The 21,577-nt window shown below is 33.4% G+C and overlaps 1 protein-coding gene across 3 annotated transcripts in view; it reads left to right on the top strand.

Annotated features, from left to right (window-relative positions):
- CSMD3 (CUB and Sushi multiple domains 3) overlaps nt 1–21,577 on the top strand; it is a 1,097,518-nt gene that overhangs the window by 752,796 nt on the left and 323,145 nt on the right. For all 3 annotated transcript variants that reach the window (XM_060116495.1, XM_060116494.1, XM_060116493.1), the window contains 2 exons: nt 7,804–7,973; nt 16,350–16,506. In XM_060116495.1, the coding sequence (XP_059972478.1) occupies nt 7,804–7,973; nt 16,350–16,506 (327 nt within the window). The remainder of the gene's footprint in view (nt 1–7,803; nt 7,974–16,349; nt 16,507–21,577) is intronic.

Below are 21,577 nucleotides of genomic sequence, written 5' to 3'. Positions count from 1 at the left end.
TTTTAAGGCACTCTTGATCTGTAAAAAACTTTAACAAGCACTAATCTGTACTTGGACACATGCATGCAGTGTATTTAGAGTCTAGAAAGTGAAAGCCAGTTAAGTATCACTGTTGTCTAAGAAAAGCAAAGGCAAGGGAAAAAACCTGACTTTATACAAGTAATACTAATGGTTCTCATATTTTCAGTGGTGGCATAAGGAAATTAATAACTCTTTACACTATAATTTTCACCCCCTTCTAAGAATCCAAGCACTAATTACCTATTTGAGAAAAAGAAATCTGACAAAGCATTTCTAAAGAACAAATGTGGGGACTTACCTGGTGGTCCAGTGACTAAGACTCCACACTCCCAACGCAATGGGCAAGGGTTCAATCCCTGGTCGGGGAACTAATGTGCTGCATGCAGCATGGCGTGGCCAAAAACAAAGAAACAAAAGATCAAATGTGTTATTAATACTGCCAAGTCATAAAGGAATATTAGAAGTGTTCCTAAATATATTAAATCTTATTAACATAGTTTACTATATTTTACAGTTTTAGATGCCCTTTTCAAAAAAATTTAATATCTCTGAAATTAGTACATATCTCACAATCAATGGCTACTATAGATTATTCAAAACATTTTTGCTTTCTTGTAAACATATAAAATAATGATGCCTCTTACAATCAATGGTGTCTTAATTTGATGAAATACAGTAGAAATTAGATATGGAACAAAGTGCACTCAATTAGCTGATAAAAGCTAAAAAATAAAGTAAGTTCACATATATGACAGAAAAAAGTGATTGATTTGACTATGGCAGTTTGAATGGCCCCACACCCTCCTATGTGAACACAATCACATATTACCATTATTTTTCCTCTGGTAATAATTTAACATATGGGAAATATATTTCTGCTTAATGCTGTACCTTACGTGACTTAGCATACCATGTGTTTATGTTCGAAACTTTCTAAGTTTTTTTGAACAATACAAGTCAAGTTTATTTTAATCACTTTCACAAAACAATTTTAAAATAACCCATGGTGCCTTCCAGCATAAAAGAAGAGATTCAACTGCAATGCAAATCTTAAAAATAATTGCAAACATCACTAGTCATAGACATTTTTCAAATTTCCCAGCCAAGTTACTGAAAAACATTTTACCTGTTTATCTGAAAATATATGACTGTGTGCAATAGACGCTACCAGGTTTTGTTGTTGTTGTTGTTGTTGTTTTTATCCCAGTAATGGAGATTAATGATGCATAGGCTGGCCTGTTTTTTTAGTAAGAAAAATATTAAATTCAGTGGGTATCCTTGGTCTACTGAATTCCTCACTGTAGCTATGACTCTTATCACCTGAGTCCAGTACACATATCTCTCCTACTCCAATCCAACCAAAGCCACATTCATCAAAGTATTATTTTCAACTCAGCAAAGAGTTTCATATTGGTAACTCAAATAGATTTCTTAATCTGTAGGTTTAAATTTAAAAAGTATATTTTATATGAGTAGGATTTGCTTTTCACAAAATAAAGACATCATAATAAACAACATGTAGACTGGAGATTGCACAGAAAATATTTATATCCTATAAAGAGCCCTGAGGGCCTATTCTCCGAAAATGTTTCCCTAATGCTCTGCTTAATTATGTAATGTTTTCATATTATTAATTCCTGTGATTTAAAGATGACCTCTCAGTTAAAATCAGAGAGAAGAGACATTATCACATGATTAATAGTGATTATTTAACATTGATTATTTTGTAGGAAATTCATATTAACAAATTTAGGCTTTGTAAGTTAGTGACATCAGTTATCAAGAACATATATTCATTCTAGACCAAATAATAAAAACAAGGTGCTGTGCTTATGTTAAGGTAGGGAAAAGTGTCCTTTCTTCACTTCCACAGAACATTGCAAACCCTGAACTCTGAAGCAATACTTTTCTAACTCAAAATCTCAAAAAAAAATTTTTATGAATGTAGCTCATTCAATCTTCTCCTCTATTCTTCATCTTCTGCAACCAACTTAGTGACATTTTCCTTTCATACACACCTCAAAAAAACATTTTTCCCCCTACCGTACCAGATACACAACAAAAGAAACCCTACCTCTAACTAGATGTTACACAAAGTTTTTCTCATACTGGGTCTTTTAGTTCTCAGAACCTGTCATGGGCCCCCCATAATGTTTTCAGACACTTTCCTTCTGTGTGGGATATTCTTTCTTCCAACCTGCCTTCTACCATCACCCTTAATATCCTAATTTCAGTCCTTCAGAGAAGCGTTGACTTAGAAGAACAGTCAGGGCTTCCAGTTACATGTTTTCACATACTATATGTTTATTTGAATGATTATGTAGTAAACATCTGTCTTTCCACTGGAAGGTAAGTTACATGAGGAGCTCCAACACTCTGCCTCCCATATGCAGTACAGAATAAGAATTTAATAAATATTTATCAAACGAATCAATCAGTTTTTTCCAAATCAGAGTATATTATTATCTGCTTCTAGCCATTTTAAACATCTTAGTATACATTACCTTCCATGGTACTCTGTTAAGCTTGTATTTATTATGACAAATGTTTCACAGACACATATTACATTACATGTGCAATTTGTCATAGCATCTGACTGAAACCCTAGCATTGCCCTGATGCAGTAAGTCACAGATTTGTGTTTGTTCAGTGACAGCTGAATACTGTCCATAAATATCACTCTGGTGGGAGATGATGGCTATTTTTCAACTCAGATTTATCACTTGGATTTTAGGACTTCCTTTACTCAAACTCCTCTTTCCTGTGTAGTTGATGGTTTTTGTCTTTTTTTTTTTTTTTTTAAGTAACCTTACCTTCCTACAATCAAATAGCCATTCCTCTCCTCTCTTGAGGTTAGCTGTTGTGCTGCTAGTTCCTCTTCTCAGTTAATTTTAACATACCTTGAGAGTATTCAGTAACAGTTTGCCAATACTCGTATCTTCTCACTTTAAGATGTGCCTTGTAAAAACTTGCTGTGCTAGTTATGTCATATACAATGAAAATGTTGTAGTTTGGGTATTTTTCCTGGACATTCATGAACAGTGCAGCCATGACTATTTGTGAGACTTATCTCTGATACTTCCAGATGACATTGTTTCCCTTATTCCTTGCACCATCACAGCCACCCAATGCTGGAAAGAACCGTAACAGTGTTATTTAATATCAAGCCATTTTCTTCCTTATTTGGACCCCGAAACTGCATCCCTTGGGGACCAGAGGTGGTGCTTACATGTGGAGAAAACATCATGTACAAAGACTTAGAGTGTGACACTGTGGCAAAGGGCCAGTAGCTCAGGATAGGTGAATTACAAGGTCCATGGGAAAGAATGGTGGGTAATAGCTAGAAAGGCAGTGGTAACATCATAAATGGCCTTGTTTGGCGTTCTGTGGATTTGATTTGCTGATAGTATTTGTTAGGCAAAAGGTACAGGATCAGATTTGCATTTGGAAAATATCATTCTTAGCTTATTACACAACAGACATAGAAGTATGTTCATTGCTAGACTGGGGCAGAAGGTCAAACTATGGAAAGTTATTGTTAATTTCAACATTCGATCCTGTTCAATTCCACTTGGCAAGCAAGACTGCTGTAGCCTAAGGGTGGAAAGAAAGCTTATACAGGGCAAATGTTAGTACTACATCGAGTACTGGGGAGCCAGTGTTTGGTCTACTTTAAAATCAAAAGGTAAAATCAAAGCTGAGGTTCCATGTAAAAATAAGTTTATTAATCACCTAGCTTCTGGAGTTTGGCACTGTGGCTAAATAAGTTCCTCTGAAACTTATTGTTAGTCGAAAATTTTATTTTATTAAAACTCATCAAAAAATAAACTTGTTCATTTTCTTGTATAGGTAGAACATTCTGAACAGATTTTTATCATTTTATGTTTCAAGATCTTTCCATGATATGAGATTATCATTCTGAACATTAATAACTATGTATAATGGAATGCAGATTTATAAATTATATGTGGGATGAATGTATTCTGACCTCCAAGACATACCCCAGCCTGCACAAAATAATCCTCTTAATTTTTAATATAATATCCTTAAATAGTGTGTGCATCAGTTAAAGTGTAAAGAAAAAAGTGAACCAACTACCAGTTTATCTGAGATGGTCTCAATTTACAACTGCTGTGTGGAATAATTATTAATAATGCCTCCTTTCATACTAAAAGAGTACTTTGATCTGGAAGAGAAATTATATGTTCACCCTTTTAACACCATAGGCGATGACTGATAAATAAATCCCAGGGTAAATCCCAGCTCTGATACACACCATTTGTTCAGTTTTAGCAAGAAAACTCACTTCGGTGTCTTCATCTATAAAACTGGAGAAAATAAGTTTTACCTTGTAGATTTGTGCCTTGTAGATTTGTACCTTTATGAAGAATAAATGCAGAGTTGGCTTTATGGATGTGAAACCCATGCAGTCCCACAGTTGGGGGCTTCATGCTGAGAAGGGCCATGCTTGGTTTAATGCTCTACTGATCTCTTGAAATTGTTAACATGTTTTCAACAAGTGTAGTATATTTTCCTTTTGTCCTGGGCCCCATAATTTATGATGAGTCCTGATTAAATGAGAAATGTGCTAATTTAATCCAAATTTTCTTCCTTAATTCTTCTGTTCTCGTTTAGGTCCTGAATTTATTTTCACCAAGTAGAAAATCATTTATAGTCATTTTATAATGCAAATGTCACTGGAAATATTCAGTAAACAATCTATAAGAGGTATAGAAAAGTTTTATTTGAGCCAAACAGGATTATAGTCTGGGAGACAGCCTCTCAGATAACTCTGAGGAACTGCTCCAGAGAAGCATGGCTTTCAGCACAGTTTTATATCTTTTCAGAACAAAGAAAGTCAAGCAAGTTGGGGATACATCCCTTCAAGATTTAAAACAAACAAACAAACAAAAAAACAAAAAAACAGATCAGCATGTGTACAGCAAGTCAGTATGTCATTGGCACCTGTGAAGGGAGTCTTATTACCAAAGGAGTACCAACATTGGCATCCCAGGAAAGGAGGCATTTAATCTTTATTTTTAACATGGGCATTCTTTGCTTCTGGTTAGTGTACACGTTTTTTTTTAAATGACTAAAGCAGATGTACAATGTATGTCTGGTAAGCCACAAACAGGCTGTTTTAATTAGTACAAAATTCAAGTTAAATAATGTATAAGCCAGAATGATTTCCCCATACCCTAATATGTGAACATTTCTTCCATTAAAACCAACTGAAAATTAAAATATAACAAAAGCAGGTTATTGTTCATATGAAAGGACAATTTCCTTTATATTTTACACTAAAAACCAGTGTTTATAGTAGAAGGCACTTACTACCTATTCAAATTTTGAGAACATTACAATAAATTATTAGTATATTTTGAAGTAAATTATCATTTGGCCTTTATTTGGGGGGGCGTGTTATATTCAGTTAAAATAATTTTAATATCATAAATAATTATCCAAAATTAGAAAGAGTCCTCTGGCTATTCATACCTAAGTGTCTTTCTACACCTCAATAGTCACATTGGGGACAGTATAAATATCCTAAACTATTTTTCTTTGTATACAACATGATGCCACCGTTAGTACTTATACTTAAAATATTCATAATGATAGCTTTACTGTATCGAGCTCTTGTTGTATACCAGTTTCCTGCTAAATGCTCTACATGTATTATCTACATATAATAATACACACACACACACATACACACAAACATCCCTATGAAGAGGCTATTATTATTTCCATAATAATAATTACAATATTGAGGCTTAGAGAGACTAAATAACTTGCCAAAGCCATATAGATAGAAGATAGAGCTTAATTTTGAAACTAATCTCTGAATTTTAAAGCCTGAGCTGCTAATCAGTGTTTCAGTATTTTGCAAGTTGGCATTCAAGTACATATTCTCAGAATTACATGATTCTATAACATAGTTTAAAACTGTCTGCATTCCCTAATAAATAATCTAACTGATAAACATATATGTGTATTCTGGATCATCTGTATGACCTGGGAACTTTTGTCTCCATGCCCCCACAAGCATGCCTAGATTCTAATAAGCTAGTGAGGAGGAAACGAGGCAGATTTAAAATGTAAATGATTCCTCTAAGATCAGGAACAAGACAAGGATGTCCACTCTCGTCACTTTTATTCAAAGTTTTGGAAGTCCTAGCCACGGCAGTCAGAGAAAAAAAAGAAATGAAAGGAATCCAAATTGGAAAATTAGAAGTAAAACTGTCACTGTTTGTAGATGACATGATACTTACATAGAAAATCCTAAAGATGCTACCAGAAAGTTACTAGAGCTTATCCATGAATTTGGTAAAGTTGCAGCATACATAATTAATACACAGAAATCTCTTGCATTCCTATACACTAACAGTGAAAGATCAGAAAGAGAAATGAAGGAAACAACCCCTTTTACCACATCAAAAAGATACCTAGGAATAAACCTACCTAAGGAGACAAGAGACCTATACTCCAAAAACTATAAGATACTGATGAAAGAAACCAGACATGACACAAACAGACGGAGAGATATACTATATTCTTGGATTGAAAAAAATCAACATTGTGAAAATGACTATACTACCCAAAGCAATCTACAGATTCAGTGCAATCCCTATCAAATTACCAATGTCATTTTTCACAGAATTAGAACAAAAAATGTACAATTTGTGTGTAAACACAAAAGACCCCAAATAGCCAAAGCAATCTTGAGAAAGAAAAATGGAGCTGGAGGAATCAGGCTCCCTGACTTCAGACTATACTACAAAGCTACAGTAATCAAAACAGTATTGTGTTGGCACAAAAATAGAAATATAGATCAATGGAACAGGATAGAAAGTTCAGAGATAAACCCACGCACCTATGGTCACCTAATCTATGACAAAGGAGGCAAGAATATTCAATGGAGAAAAGACAGTCCCTTCAATAAGTGGTTCTGGGAAAACTGGACAGCTACATGTACAAAAATGTAATTAGAGCACTCCTTAACACCATACACAAAAATAAACTCAAAATGGATTAAACACCTAAATGTAAGGCTGACGCTATAAAACTCTTTAAGTATTATTAAAATAGAAATAATTTAAATCAATATTGGCAGTGTATGAATTTTTTGTTTTTGTTTTCCCTGAAAGGTCTTGAAGGAGCTTTATTGGGTGACACGTCATGTGACTAATTGATTGTTAGCATCATATCATTAGTTCTTATTATTTTATGCTTTGTTAAAATAGTATTATTATTATTGATATTATACTGACTGCTCCATCTTGATCATTTTCATTTCCTCATTAGGTTTTTTTTCTTTTACCTGATTTTTGTTAATATTTAAGTATTTAAACAGTAAAGTATTTAAAGGTAAAGAATCATTCTAAAATGAAATTGATCTCTCCCCTTTTTTTATACTTTAAAATAAATAAATTATAAATTTAAACATAATAAATTAATCAGAGATCTACAAACTTAAAATACATCCTGAAAATCTTTGCCCTCATCCTTTTCCATGCTATCCTTTCATCCAAAGGGGGGGAAATACTGAAACTATTGTGTATCTCTATTTATGTACAGTGTTCTGTCCAGAGGCAGTAGTTCCTTCTTCCTATGTATTATATGAGAGGGAATGAATCATCTATAACGTAAAGCCCTTCTGTACATTATTTTCATGTTAGACTCTAGTTAAAATAAAATGCACTTACACTTCCATACATTACATTACTTGAAATGATAATGCTTTCTATTAAACTGTACTTCAATATTCTGTTTTACCTGCAGCTGAATGTGGTGCATCTGCAACAAGTAATGAAGGAATTCTGCTCTCTCCAAATTATCCACTCAACTATGAAAACAACCATGAATGCATTTATAGTATTCAGGTTCAAACAGGAAAGGGAATCAATATTTCAGCCAGAACATTTCATTTAGCACAAGGAGATGTTCTTAAGGTAGGTGAACTCAGAATATTTATATTTTGATCATTTTAGTCATTAAGTATACATTAATACATATATACATGTATATGATATATATGTATATATATTCAACCACAAGTTGATTCTGCCATTCATAGATTTAAATTATACATTATTTCCCATTTTCCTGTCAGTATTTTTCCTGAGATAGAATGTTTTGTTTCTAATGTTTATTTATAATAAGTAAATTTTGATTTTATGATACATGAATTTTTTTCATGACATAAACCCATTTATAATATTGTTTTAAAAAGCAAAATACAGAATTTTTTGTAATAGAAGATAAAAAAATGTCTATTGAAAATGCCCTATGATATTACCAATAGCTGTTCACTTCCTCTACTCCAGTAGTCTCTCCTATGCTTTGTAATTTAGTTTCTGAACCCAATTTGCTACATAGCTGTTTTCTTTTTTTTAACATCTTTATTGGAGTATAATTGCTTTATAATGGTGTGTTAGTTTCTGCTTTATAACAAAGTGAATCAGCTATACATATACATATATCCCCATATCTCCTGCCTCTTACATCTCCCTCCCCTCCTCCCTATCCCACCCCTCTAGGTGGTCACAAAGCACTGAGCTGATCTCCCTGTGCTCTGCTTCTGCTTCCCACTAGCTATCTATTTTACATTTGGTAGTATATATAAGTCCATGCCACTCTCTCACTTCGTCCCAGCTTACCCTTCCCCCTTGCTGTATCCTCAAGTCCATTCTCTACATCTGTGTCTTTATTCCTGTCCTGCCCCTAGGTTCTTTAGAACCATTTGTTTTTTGATACATGAATTTTAATGTTTCAATAACACCAAAATAATAACACTTTCATGCCAAATATCTTATATTCAATAAATATTATCTATGAAACATAATCCATAAATGGACATTTATTTATTTTTATTTTGATGTTTATTAAGTAACTTATTTCTGTTCATACATAAATAACTCTTTGCATTTATGACTATGAAAAAGTTTATAATTTATGAATATATCTAACAATATCTATAAATTATTTAAGAAAAAGTATACCTTGTTGATAATAAACATTTAGGACAAAATTTGTTAATTTATTTAAAAAAATTGAAATAATCAAATTTAAAGATACAATTAAAGGGAGTTCCCTGGTGGCTAGTGGTCAGGACTCAGTGCTTTCACTGCTGTGGCCACAGGTTCAGTTCCTGGGTGGGGAACTAAGATCCTGCAAGTGGCACAGCGCTGCCAAAAGAAATTTTTTTAAATGATACAATTTTAGGCAAATGAATATTTTCATACTTGCTGATCCATATTTTTCAAAGTAAGTGTTTTGATAAATACAGTTTATATTCATTATCAGAATAAAAGTAAACACTTCTATAAAATCACATTTAAATATTTAAAAAATGATCACATACATTTTTTTCTCATTATCAAGATTTCATTAATCCAGGTAAGAAATTCAACATATTTCTGTTTTCACAAATCTTGAAAAAAATTATGATATCCGAGGTTGACTGGGGTGAGGGATTTTTATTTAAGCAGTGATTTTAAGGTGGTTGGTTATGTTCTTCTTTTAAAAAGAATATTAATTTGATGATAACTGATGGTTCTCTAACACAAACAGTTCTGTATGCTTGTAAGATTTGTATAAACATGGGAAAGATTTCCTGCAATACACTTAGATATATACAATTTTAGTATTAATTTAGAGCCATTCCCATTTTTTGTGCTTTTCTTCATTAGGCAACAGAAATTTACTGTATTATTTCTTCAACTTCCAGTTCATTGTTTGGATTTTCCTGTTAAAATAAGTTTATTTGCTAAATTGGAATCAACATTGAGATTAATGGGATGCTTGTACTTAGAATTAAGGCAGTGGTTATTTATTTATTTATTTATTTGGCTAACTGTGGGGGAAAAATGTATCAAGGTGTAGATCAGAAATATGAGTGTAGCTACTAAACTGTATCACATAAGCAACAATAATAAACATGTATTTATAAGTTAAAAGTCAGGAAATGCTTCCCCATGCCTACCACAATCCTTCGTAAAATATTTCTCTGCTCTCAGTGATGCTTGAAATTTCTACATTACTTTTCCATACTGAATTATGTTTATTTTTTGGAAAATTCATTAGGGATAACAAGTGATGCTTTTTAAAAAAAATAGCCCTAATATGTTTCTCAGAGTGCTTTCTAACATATTACTTATTTGGAGTAAGGTCATATGCATTTGTGATGTGTGTTCCCTTGAGGAAGGATGGGACCTCAGTAATAAGTGACAGTCTGAGAGGATGTGATGGTGAGAGACAAAGGAAAGCAGAAAAACTCAATTTAAGGCCCTTTAGTGGATTTCATTAAATAGTGATTTTTCTTTCATGAGTGAAAGGATGAAAATTTATATTCCCAGAATTTTTTTAAAAATTATATCCTTCCTAGAATAAATATATGTTTTCCAAAGTTGAAGAGATTATATGCTAAAATTAACCTGGAAACACACCAAGTTGATTATCCTTCTACTGATAGTCTAACCTGGGATTTATTCTAAATTATCACGTTATAAGAAATTCAGTAAGCCATATTACAGAGATGGTTGGGGATGGGCTTTTAAACACTGTCTGTCTTCATGGTCTCTCCACCAGTGTAAAATGTAAAATGCTTGTATGTTATTCTTCTCATTAATTCCATGGATGACCATTAGGTCAAAGATACCTACTGACACAGGCACAGTTAGGCATGCACAAACAGACAATGTACTCTGCAAAAGACAAATGATTACTTCTCAAAGACTGCTAAGCCCAGAGTCCTCTCAGGATGGAAGGTCATTTGCCTCACTGCAAACTAATCCATGAGAGCCCATCCTCATCCCCAGCACTTTCCAATATTAAACCTAGTAGAGTCAGTTCTCTTTCTCCATTCCAACTAAGACATAAGAAGAAATAAGAAAAAAAAAAAAGCCCATTATGGAATTCTCTGCCCCTTGACTGAGAGATTAAAAAGCATTGTGTTTGGTTTTTTTTTTTATGTGGTAGGATTGGCTACGTTCTTTGGAATGACATTCTCTTGTAATCTTTACATGGGTATAAGGCTTGGAAGAAGGTTTGTTTTCTTCTGGTTTCACTTACTATATAAATCACTATATTGGATTCTGATAAAAACAAAACAGCAACAACAATAAAAAAACAATGTGTGTTATTTATCTATATCTATACACACACAAAAACAACTTTCCTTTCCAATAGCTCATCATCTAGGATGATGCTTGTTTAATCATTCACCCACTCTCTCTCCCTCCTCCTCCTTTTTATAAACACCTTAGTTATTTATAACCACACTAGCAAAGTTTCAGTAGGTCTGGGGAAAGTTGGTTCAGTTGGTTTGCACCCGGGATTAAGGAATTTTATAAAGCCCTCCAGATTAGGTGATGACCAGCAGGTTTCGGAATTAAGAATATATCTTTCCTTGGTTCTGTTACTTTCAATGGGCAAGAATATTGAACTTCCCAATCCCTCACTCAAAATATGTAACTTAATTAATTCTTTTAATTAACATTTATAGATGGTGTTTATTATATATAGGCTCTAAATTGTCAATAATGAATAGCTCTCCTTGTCAGCTGGATAGGAAAAAAGCTGAATACCAGTCAGAGATACTATTTATGTTTTTGTTGTCGCTGTGTTTGTTTTTATTTTCAGAAAAAGACTAAGCACTATGTTTAGATAAAGAAATGTAGCAGGGAAATAATTCAAGACAATCTTTTTACCACAGTCAGCATTGTGAAGTTTAAAGACATTTCTTACACAAAATGTAGACTAAATGGATTATTATGGAGAAGAGCCAGTAAAATATCCCAAAATTGGTTTTGAGAGTCCAAAAGAAAGGGTTAGGAGATGTATATCATATTTATGAAAAACTAGATAGTTGAAGGACTTAATAACATTCTTTTAGAAATATGATGAGAAGGTTATTAATATGTTGCTATTGTTGTTTTCGAAGACGTATTATTTTTAAGCTCTTTCATAACCTAGTTGTGAATCTTTGTCAGTACCACTTGTGAGAGCCTATTGTTAAATTTTCAGTACTTTTGTGAAAATTAAAAATTAAATTGTTACAATTACATTACAATTAAATTAAAAAACAAAGGTAATAAATGCAACTTTTCATTTCCTAATTATTTTACTACTTTAACTATTATCGGTGCTTTTGGGGTTAGTTATATATACTGTATCTGTGTGGTGGAAATACTATGTAAGGTTGTCCATCTCTTCCCAACTCTGTATTCAACAATGTCACATTGATAGCTTGATATTAGCCATAGTAAGTATTTACACTGCAGAAATTGGCAAATACTACAAACCCTGACTTTATTTATTGCTTTGCTCATTGTCAGTACATAAGTAGAAACGGTTTGTATCTGTAGCCATTATATTATGAATAGCACAAAAAATTGAGAAAATATCTTTTCTAGTATTTGAAAACTATTATTCAGTTTAGCAAAGAAGTTGCTCATATCATTTACAAACCAGTGACATTCTGATATAACATCGTTTTTGATGTTTCATTTTCATCTCACTTGTTAACAAAAAAAATCAAGCAATAGGGCTTCCCTGGTGGTGCAGTGGTTAAGAATCCGCCTGCCAATGCAGGGGACACGGGTTCGAGCCCTGGTCGGGGAAAATCCCACATGCCGCGGAGCAACTAAGCCCGTGCGCCACAACTACTGAGCCTGAACTCTAGAGCCCACGAGCTGCAAATATGGAGACAGTGTGACACAACTGCTGAAGCATATGTGCCTAGAGTCCATGCTTTGCAACAAGAGAAGCCACCTCAATGAGAAGCCCGCACACCTCAGAGAAGAGTAGCCCCCACTCGCCGCAACTAGAGGAAGCCTGCATGCAGCAACAAAGACCCAATACAGTCAAAAATAAATAAATCAAAATAAATTTTTTAAAAAATCAAGCAATGTTCATTTAAGAACAACTTTTGTCTGTAAGTTGCAGTTATAAGTTGCAGCTACAAAAGTTTGGCAAAAAATACTGAAAGCACTGTAAGAATCAATTAGCTCTATGGAATTTACAATAATGAGTATTGTATATTTTATCCCTGTGTATAAATAGGATGTTACACTTTCCTTAAATCAGTGATTCACAAATGACAGTCTGTGAGCCAAATCAGACTGACACCTCTTTCTGTAAATACAGTTTTAATAGGAGAAAGCTGTGTTTTTTGATTCACATATTCTCTATGGCTGCTTCTGTGCTAGAAGGGCAGTATTGAGTAGTTGCCACAGAGATGTTAACAGCCTAAAATATTTACTATCTAAACCTTTTCAGAAAAAGTATGTCAATCTCTCTTTATATCAATAAAATTTACTTAAAAACATATATATCAGTATGTACATTCACCAGTTTGGTTTGTTTGAGAGCTGGGTTTTAAATATTTTCTAGCACACCAGTGATCTCATAAGTCTACCACATGTATCTACTAACTGCTTGTTGTTAACTGGTAATCCTCTGTTATTTCTCCCTTCAAAAGCATTCTGTAAATATCCATTTGTATAGAGTGCTATGACAGGCCTCATAAAACCCTTCCTTTTCTCCCCTACTGAGGATCACAGAAGTGAAATGATGTGTGACATTCCAATCAGCTTTGATGGTAGAGCTGGGACCACAAAGCTAAGGCCCCTGAAAACCTGACCCCTCATTGCATTCCCAACTCCCTCCCTGATACATACTAATTCTTAATATTGAGTACACATTATATAGCTATTGTAAAGACAAATATTTGAGTACAAACAAATGTTTTCTTATCTGTTACATATCATCTTTGGAGAGAACATAATAAGATTTAAAATATTGTCCTTTTTAACAATTGTAAAAATTATTTTTTTCTTTTTCATTCAAAATTTGAACTCTAACTCAACTTATTAGAAAAAAATATTTAAATTCCAAATCAACCTATAAAACAAATGGCCAAAATGAAAATTCTAGTATTCATGAGCAGGAATGATTTGAAGGTTTGTATGATTATACTTACATGCATGTGTAATTTCTCTCTTTTTATTTTACTTTTTTATGTACTTTTTGCTCTTGGGTTCAGATAATAGCTTATTTGCTAAATTCACTAGAGAAATTACTGTAAATATACTTTCTAATCATACATTTATTATGTCATTAACAACAGCAACAGTTTTAAGTGTCCATAAGCAGTTCATCATAATAGAGTTTGACCTTGCAGGTGTAGGAGGGTCTGTATACCATAACTAATTTCAGGCCCTGATCCATTACAAAAGGTTTGATAATTGAAACATGGCAGTATTAAGTTCTAGTCTGTTCTAGTGTAGGACTATCAAATTAATTGCAACCTTATAACAAATTAGAATCTTGTCAAAGAGCTTCATTAATGTTATAAAAGCCCTCAATGCCTTTCACAATATTAATTCTTAAGAAAACTTGAAATTCTACATTTGATATAAAAGTAAGTCTTCATTATCTGAATTAGGCTCTAAGTAACTAAGAATATTTCTATTGTGAGCACCAGTCCTCTCCCTTCCAATTAAAAGGTATACTATTATAATTAGCTTAGTCTTTTTTAGCTTTCTAAATTTCTGAGAAATAAAAATAGATATTAAGACATATCTCAAAAATAATAATATATTTTAAAAAAAGGAAAATAGGCTCAAATAAATAAAAACATACTTAAAGATCCTGACTTTAAGTAGAAAAGCAATGAGAAATAATCTCAAAATTTCTGTGTGGTTCTGATCAGACCCAATATGGTCACTCTGTACTGTAAATTTATGTTTAAATGAAAGGCACATTTTGATTGTTTTATTTTCTTATTTGTATGATTGCATACATGTCTACTTCAAATGTAATTTGTCTTTGGCTACACTGCTTTGTCCTTCCTTGTTGCCTTTATGTGCCCATATATATTTGAATACATTTGAACGATTTTATTTACAAGTTAAACAGCATGGACTTGATCATAGCTATAAAACTCTTCTCCTTTTAAAGCCTTCCTAATTAACACTTGATTTTCATTTTGATTTAACAATTTTATACATGCTTCCAAAATTTCATAGCTGAATGATCACACTTCAACAAAAGTTGCATTTTCTGACACACATTTCCTTGTCTCTGAATTATTGCTTTTACTGTTATGACAGGCCAGAAGTAAGGCAATTTCAGGCAAGAGACAAGTAACTTTCAGAAGTATTTCTCAGTTGTTTCTATTCATTATCATTCACAGAAGGAGCCTCAAGCTCCAACTTCATGAAACTAAGTACTTTGGAATGAGATTTGTCAGGGTCGGTCTGGTCTTTGTAGGACCACAAATCATCATAATATCCAAGATTTTATCAACTCTAAGAACCAATTTTCACACCCTTGGGGTTAATAACTACCACATTAAAAATGTGTGCCTTAAAGAAAAAAGAATAGTAATATGCAGTGTTGGCAAACCCTCAGTTTAATTACTGTACACTTTTTGGAAAATAATCTGAAAATACATGAACATTTTAGCCCCCAAATTCAATATATTGAATACTTTCTTACTGAAATACAAGTACCAAAAAAGAAATGTGAAATAACATCTAAAGGGTGTTTATTTCAGCATTACTTTTAGTCGCAAAAAACTTTAGTTTATTAATATATGGAATGGTAGCGCAAGTTGTGGTAGTGCCATTGAATGAAATATTACACACCTCTCAAAAGGAAGAATATCTATCCACTAACCTGAAGAAATGTCTATAATGCCTTGATAAAATAAAAGCAAATTAGAGGGCAATGAGAAGCTACACCTTCCGAAGAATGGGAATGAGGTAGGGAGCTTTGGGAACATATCAGTTTTGCTTTGTATAATTTTGCCTTGTTAAATCAGCTTCTAAATGCATTTAGTACCATTTTAACATTTTAAAAGTGTCAGATATGAAGTAAAGGACATGGGTAAATAGAAGTTGCAAGTACATTTTATATTAATCATGTTATTAGGAAAGCAGGTGTTTGGTGCCCTTGAGCAAGTTCAGAAAAACAACCAACCAACCAACCAACCTTAGAAACCAAACTTTCTATAGGTATTCTCAATTTTAAATTGTCTGCCATTAGAAGCATTGTTTTTATAAGAACAAAAACTTTATAACATGATTTTGAGTTTTACTTAGTGTCTTCTGAGCTTGGAATATTAAAATTACCCTTGTGGAGTCTAACTTTCTTACCCTGATATTTGTAGGAATTAATATATGCAGTTGTTCTTGGGAAACAGTTAGTGACCTGATTTACGAAGAGTGTAATAATTTCATTTTTTTCACAGATATAAATACATGCTCTGAATTGGTTATTACTGGCAAATTTACATTTTAATTGTAAATATATTTTTGCAGATTTATGATGGAAAAGATAAAACAACTCATCTACTAGGTGCTTTTACTGGCGCATCTATGCGAGGACTGACCCTTAGTAGTACTTCAAACCAGCTCTGGCTAGAATTTAATTCTGATTCTGAAGGGACAGATGAAGGCTTTCAACTTGTCTATACCAGTAAGTATTTTGGAGAAAAAAAAAATGGCCAAACACTGATGCTAAATATTTATTTAATAATTGCAGTACACCAGGTGAAGTAATATTCAACATTTGATTATCAATTTGCTGTTACAGCTCCCTTCTATGTATAGAATTTTATTTGAACCTAACTTAAAAAATTACAGGTATTCTAAATGTTGCTATTTTACAGTTGAAACAGCTAAGATTCAGAAAGTTTAAGTAATTTGTGACTTTGAACTTATTTATATATTTTAAAATAGCATTATTCTTCACGTGAAATATTTAAGAAATACAATTAAATGTTTTAATAAATGGGAATCCAGTGTTTGAGCTCCTACCTGTAATTGCAAAACATATGCAATCCATGTGTAGTAGTTATACTTGGTCACCCTTAATGATAATTGGATGGTTTCAAATGATTTTACACAGAAGAGTAGCTAAGATTTTTGTTTGTTTTGTTTTTGTGTTAAATTGCCTTGTTAAAAATAAACTTATATAGAACTATTGTGTTATATTCAAGTCAGCTTTATGACATTTAAACAGGTAGAAGCTCAAAGACTGAGAATCATTGAGAGCCGTAGGTAGGTGGGTTACATCGTTATATGAACAAAATGAATTTGTTTTACCTGTATCATAATTTAAGAAAAACTAATTACACCAATGAACATTAAGTCGTATTCAAATAACATATTTATTAAGTTTCTGCCCTGTGTAAGAACTGTTCTAGGAAAGTAAACTGCATGAAAAACTGTGGTGATTCCTGGTTGTGTGTTAATAAATTTACAATTTACCAGATCAAATCAGTTTTTTGGAAGTTCAGAATATTCGTGTAATATAGCAAAATAAAGGAACAGTATTCAGAAATCCCTTTTACTCTTAGAATATTTGAGAGAATTGAATGAATTCCATAAATTTTCTCAAGAAGTCAAATGAATGAAAGCTATTACAGAAATGGGGAAATTGAAATGGTTACAGCATCAAAGATATTCATGGGATCCTAAAGGGAATCTGAATCAGATTACTGTTTGTGAAAATGCTCTTTCTTAATGATATAAGTAGGAGACAGGAGACATAATACTGAGATATTATTCTTGCTCCTTGTTTATTTAAAGGTTTTTTCCTACCTGCGCTAGAATTGTTAATTATTAACATTAACACAACAGAAATTAACAAAATGATGTTGAATACATATTTTTAAATCCTGAGAACTCTTGTGTATAATGTGATTTCTTATGACGCCCTCCCAAAGACAAATGAAAATCCAAGCATATCGTGTTCACAGATATTGCTGTGTGATGGACTAAAAATAACAGTATTGCGATTATTGCTCAAATATAATTGGTGTGATCTGCTTAGAAGAGCAAATGTTTTTAAATCTGTTTTCATCTTTCCCTTTTTGTTTTCTGACAGGGCTGGTGACATTTTTCAAGTCATGGCTCGATGTTTACATAATGGTGTTTCTTTGTTCTGCATCATTTTGTATTTCTCTTTGTCTAAAATGTCAGTGGGTTTCATAGAGGAAACCTAGATTTCCTTTTCTGATATGTAAATTCTATGTAATGTGAGATTATTGATGCAAAGATACTGGGCATTGTAGGCCATACCTGGATATAAAATTGTATGGCTCAGGTGTCTGGAATGAGTTAAATCATTGACTTTTTGGTCATTGCTGTGAGCTACTGGTTGTCAAAAAAAAAAAAAAAAGAAAAGAAAGAAATGCTTAAAAAGAAAATATTTGAAGTCACTCTTCTTAATGACTCTGGCTGTTCATTATAGGATGTGCCTCATTATGAAGATGGAAAGCTATAGAATTGGGAAGAGAATATAAAAGCAATTATTTTTTAAAGAGGGCAAACATACATCTATGAATATTTTTCAGTCTCAGAACTGAAACTAAAATGTTTCAGTCTATATCCTGGGACTAAAATATTTATAGTCTGCTTCCAAGTTGTCTCTGTATATCACCGGGTCAGTAAATGCTCCTAAGATTTTCTGATCCAATGGCTATGTGCTGAGCTCCTTTGTTAAGGAGGGTCCTGGAAGTAGTAACACATCTGTTATTAAATGTATTTGTTCCTAAGTGTTACTTCTGTTTTTTACAATGGCAATCTTTTTACATATCTGAAATTATCTTAATAGTTAACCACAGATTTCCTAGCTTTGAAAGAAACTACTTCCCATCCTCCAAATATACTTTGGTTTCCAGCCTTAGCACATGTAACCAGGCTTTTTTTCCTTTCAATATGCCCCATCCACCTTGGGCATCAATTGAACTATTCAGCTTCAAGACCATTTCAAATATTTCCCTACTGGTGCTTACCCTGATTCCTTCAGCCAGAGTTAGCCTACTTTTTAACACTTCTTTTACAGTGGTCTATATCCACAGCTTATGGTTATCACATGGTATTGTGGTTATTTTTGTTTGTTTATTTGTTTTGTTTTTTGAAAACATGTTATGCATAGTTCTTCATGGGGCCATTTCACTTCATAATGTCTTTAGTCAGTTTTAGTCCAATTACAACTTTTTACATATTCTTGGTAAATTAACATGTAGTCTGAATACTGATTTTGTAAAATGTTTTTGTGATATAGAAGATTCTACTAGGCCACACATTTTATATTCCTAAATTTCTTAGAAGCAGTAATTAATTTTTGAACATGAGAGAAGTTGCTAAGATGTGCAAACATGGGGGAAAATGGAAAAGAACAGGCTTTGTGTTCGAATCCCTGTATCCAGTCATTTCTAAACCCAACCCCACCCCTGCCATTCTGTGGTATGTTCTCCTTAAAATTATTCCACCTTTGTTTCTGAAACATCTGAGAGAACACTGTGAGATAAAGAGGAGTTCCGATATTCACATTAAGAAGACTAGAGACAGGAGAGAGGAAATTTGGCTAGGGCAGATCAGGTAAGGATTCATGAATGAGGTAGCATTAAAGGTTGTGTTGGTGGATCACAGAAAGAAATAGTGGAGAGTATTCCAGGCAAAGGGCATAGGATGAAGAAAGGCACAGAGATTAGAAAGAACATGCTAAGCACATTCAAGGGAAATAGAGCAAATAATTTAATTCAGATTAATCCCATTTGCCTAGCTTCTCACAATACTAGTTTTAGCATAAACAGGCCTTTTATGACCATCCTTATCTAATGACACCTGCCCTATCTAATGATAGTCATTTTTTATCTACCTTTCTATTATCTGTTTTTTGACTTAACAACATTTGCTGTAGTCTGGTTATTTTCATTTTAAGAGACAGAATTGCATTTGGTTGAGAATAAAATGAAGAAATATTTTAGAACAGGCCTTTAAGTTGCGTGTGTTTTTTTTTTTAAGTTGTGTTTTATTTCAACTGTCTTTTTAGTCCATTCATTATATAGTCACTAAGAATAGCAAATGGACTAGTGGAAACAGTGGTTGAGATGCCGCTTTTGACTTCAAGCAATAGTAAACCTAACCATGGCTTAAACAATTAGGATTTATTTGTTTGTTTGTTTGTTTGTTTATTTATTGCGGTATGCGGGCCTCTCACAGCTGTGGCCTCTCCCGTTGCGGAGTACAGGCTCCGGATGCGCAGGCTCAGTGGCCATGGCTCATGGGCCCAGCCGCTCCGCAGCATGTGGGATCTTCCCGGACCAGGGCACGAACCCATGTCCCCTGCATCGTCAGGTGGACTCTCAACCACTGAGCCACCAGGAAAGACCCTAAGATTTTATCATATGAGAACTGTGAAGAGAGAAAAGGTAGGTAGATCTTGATTCAGTTGTTAAAGGGCCATGCCACTGTCTTTTTGTTGTGGCACTCCTAGTGTGTTCACTCTTGTTCTCATGATTATTGTGACACGGTCACAAGATGGCTACTTTAACACTGAACATATTCAAGGCAAAAAGAAAAAGGGAACAGGTAGTGTCAGCCATATATGTCCCTTTTATCAGGAATGCAAAATCTTCTGTCAGACATTCTTTTATCTCTCTTTGTCCAAAACAGGGCTATGTGGTTATGCCTAAATTTCCCAGCAAAGCAATCTGGAAAAATGAAGCATTTGTCAGGCTAAAAAATTGGATTATTATTTGACTATGATGATATACTGCCTGATATGCTTCAATTACTGCTGGGAGCAAAATCAAGGTTTTGTTCATGAGGGAGAAGAAAAGGAGCTATTGAGAAGACAGTGGTGTCTACTATGATGTACAGCTGTAACAGATATTCCAAAACATAATAAGTTCAAAGATATTGTATTAATAGATGCCTCTGTGATTAATGGTGTCATGGAAGTCCAGAGACTCTTGAGTGCCTAGAAAGGAAAATCATTTGGCTCACCCATTATTAATAGTTTTAGTTCTACTATATTAAGAAGACAGTGAACTTCTCTCACTTTCCTTAACCAATAAATAAATTACAACATACCTGGTATGAAAATGCTACACCACATTTGAGGGAGAAAATTTCCCACTCCTTTATTTTTCTAAAGTGAATTAAATCTTTTCAGTCTTCATCCTTTAGAGTTGTCAAGAAAAATCTTAACTTAGTCTTTTGTAGAGAGATCCTTCTTCTCCCAAATTAGTTTCTCAGTCAAGTCTAGTTTGATTTAGAGAACTGAAGCATGGATAGCTATGCTGGTTGAATGTAAAACCTCTGTGACAAACTTGGTCAGACCTTGACTAACATTAGGGAATCCAATTGCTCTTCCATCCCTCCAATTTCTCAGAATTAACTCCCTCCTTGAGTCAGGCCGCGCTCTTCCATTCTTTTCAAAAATGGCTAACAATTACTCTTGCCCTTGATTAATCTGAAACTTATTCCAAATAAAAATCTAGATGAGTCATATTTTCAGGTGTTTATACAACATAAAGTAATTAAATATGTAGTTGTCTTTCCTAGAGGGTATAGGGGAGTAAAGTGAGAGAAAATTACTATTGCCACCTTCTAAACTTGGAAGAAAAGGTCAGAAATTAGGATCTCAATGCAATATTCTCCCTAAAACATCACTCTGCTCTGGATAATTCAATAATAGAACTTAGCAAAACCTGATAGGATACTCTGACCAGGTCCCCTCAGCCGCTCAATAC

Source organism: Mesoplodon densirostris, chromosome 13 (assembly GCF_025265405.1).
Source record: "Mesoplodon densirostris isolate mMesDen1 chromosome 13, mMesDen1 primary haplotype, whole genome shotgun sequence".
Classification (NCBI taxonomy): Eukaryota; Metazoa; Chordata; class Mammalia; order Artiodactyla; family Ziphiidae; genus Mesoplodon; species Mesoplodon densirostris.
The sequence above is the reverse complement of the archived record's forward strand: the minus strand, read 5'-3'. Positions and strand labels throughout refer to the sequence as shown.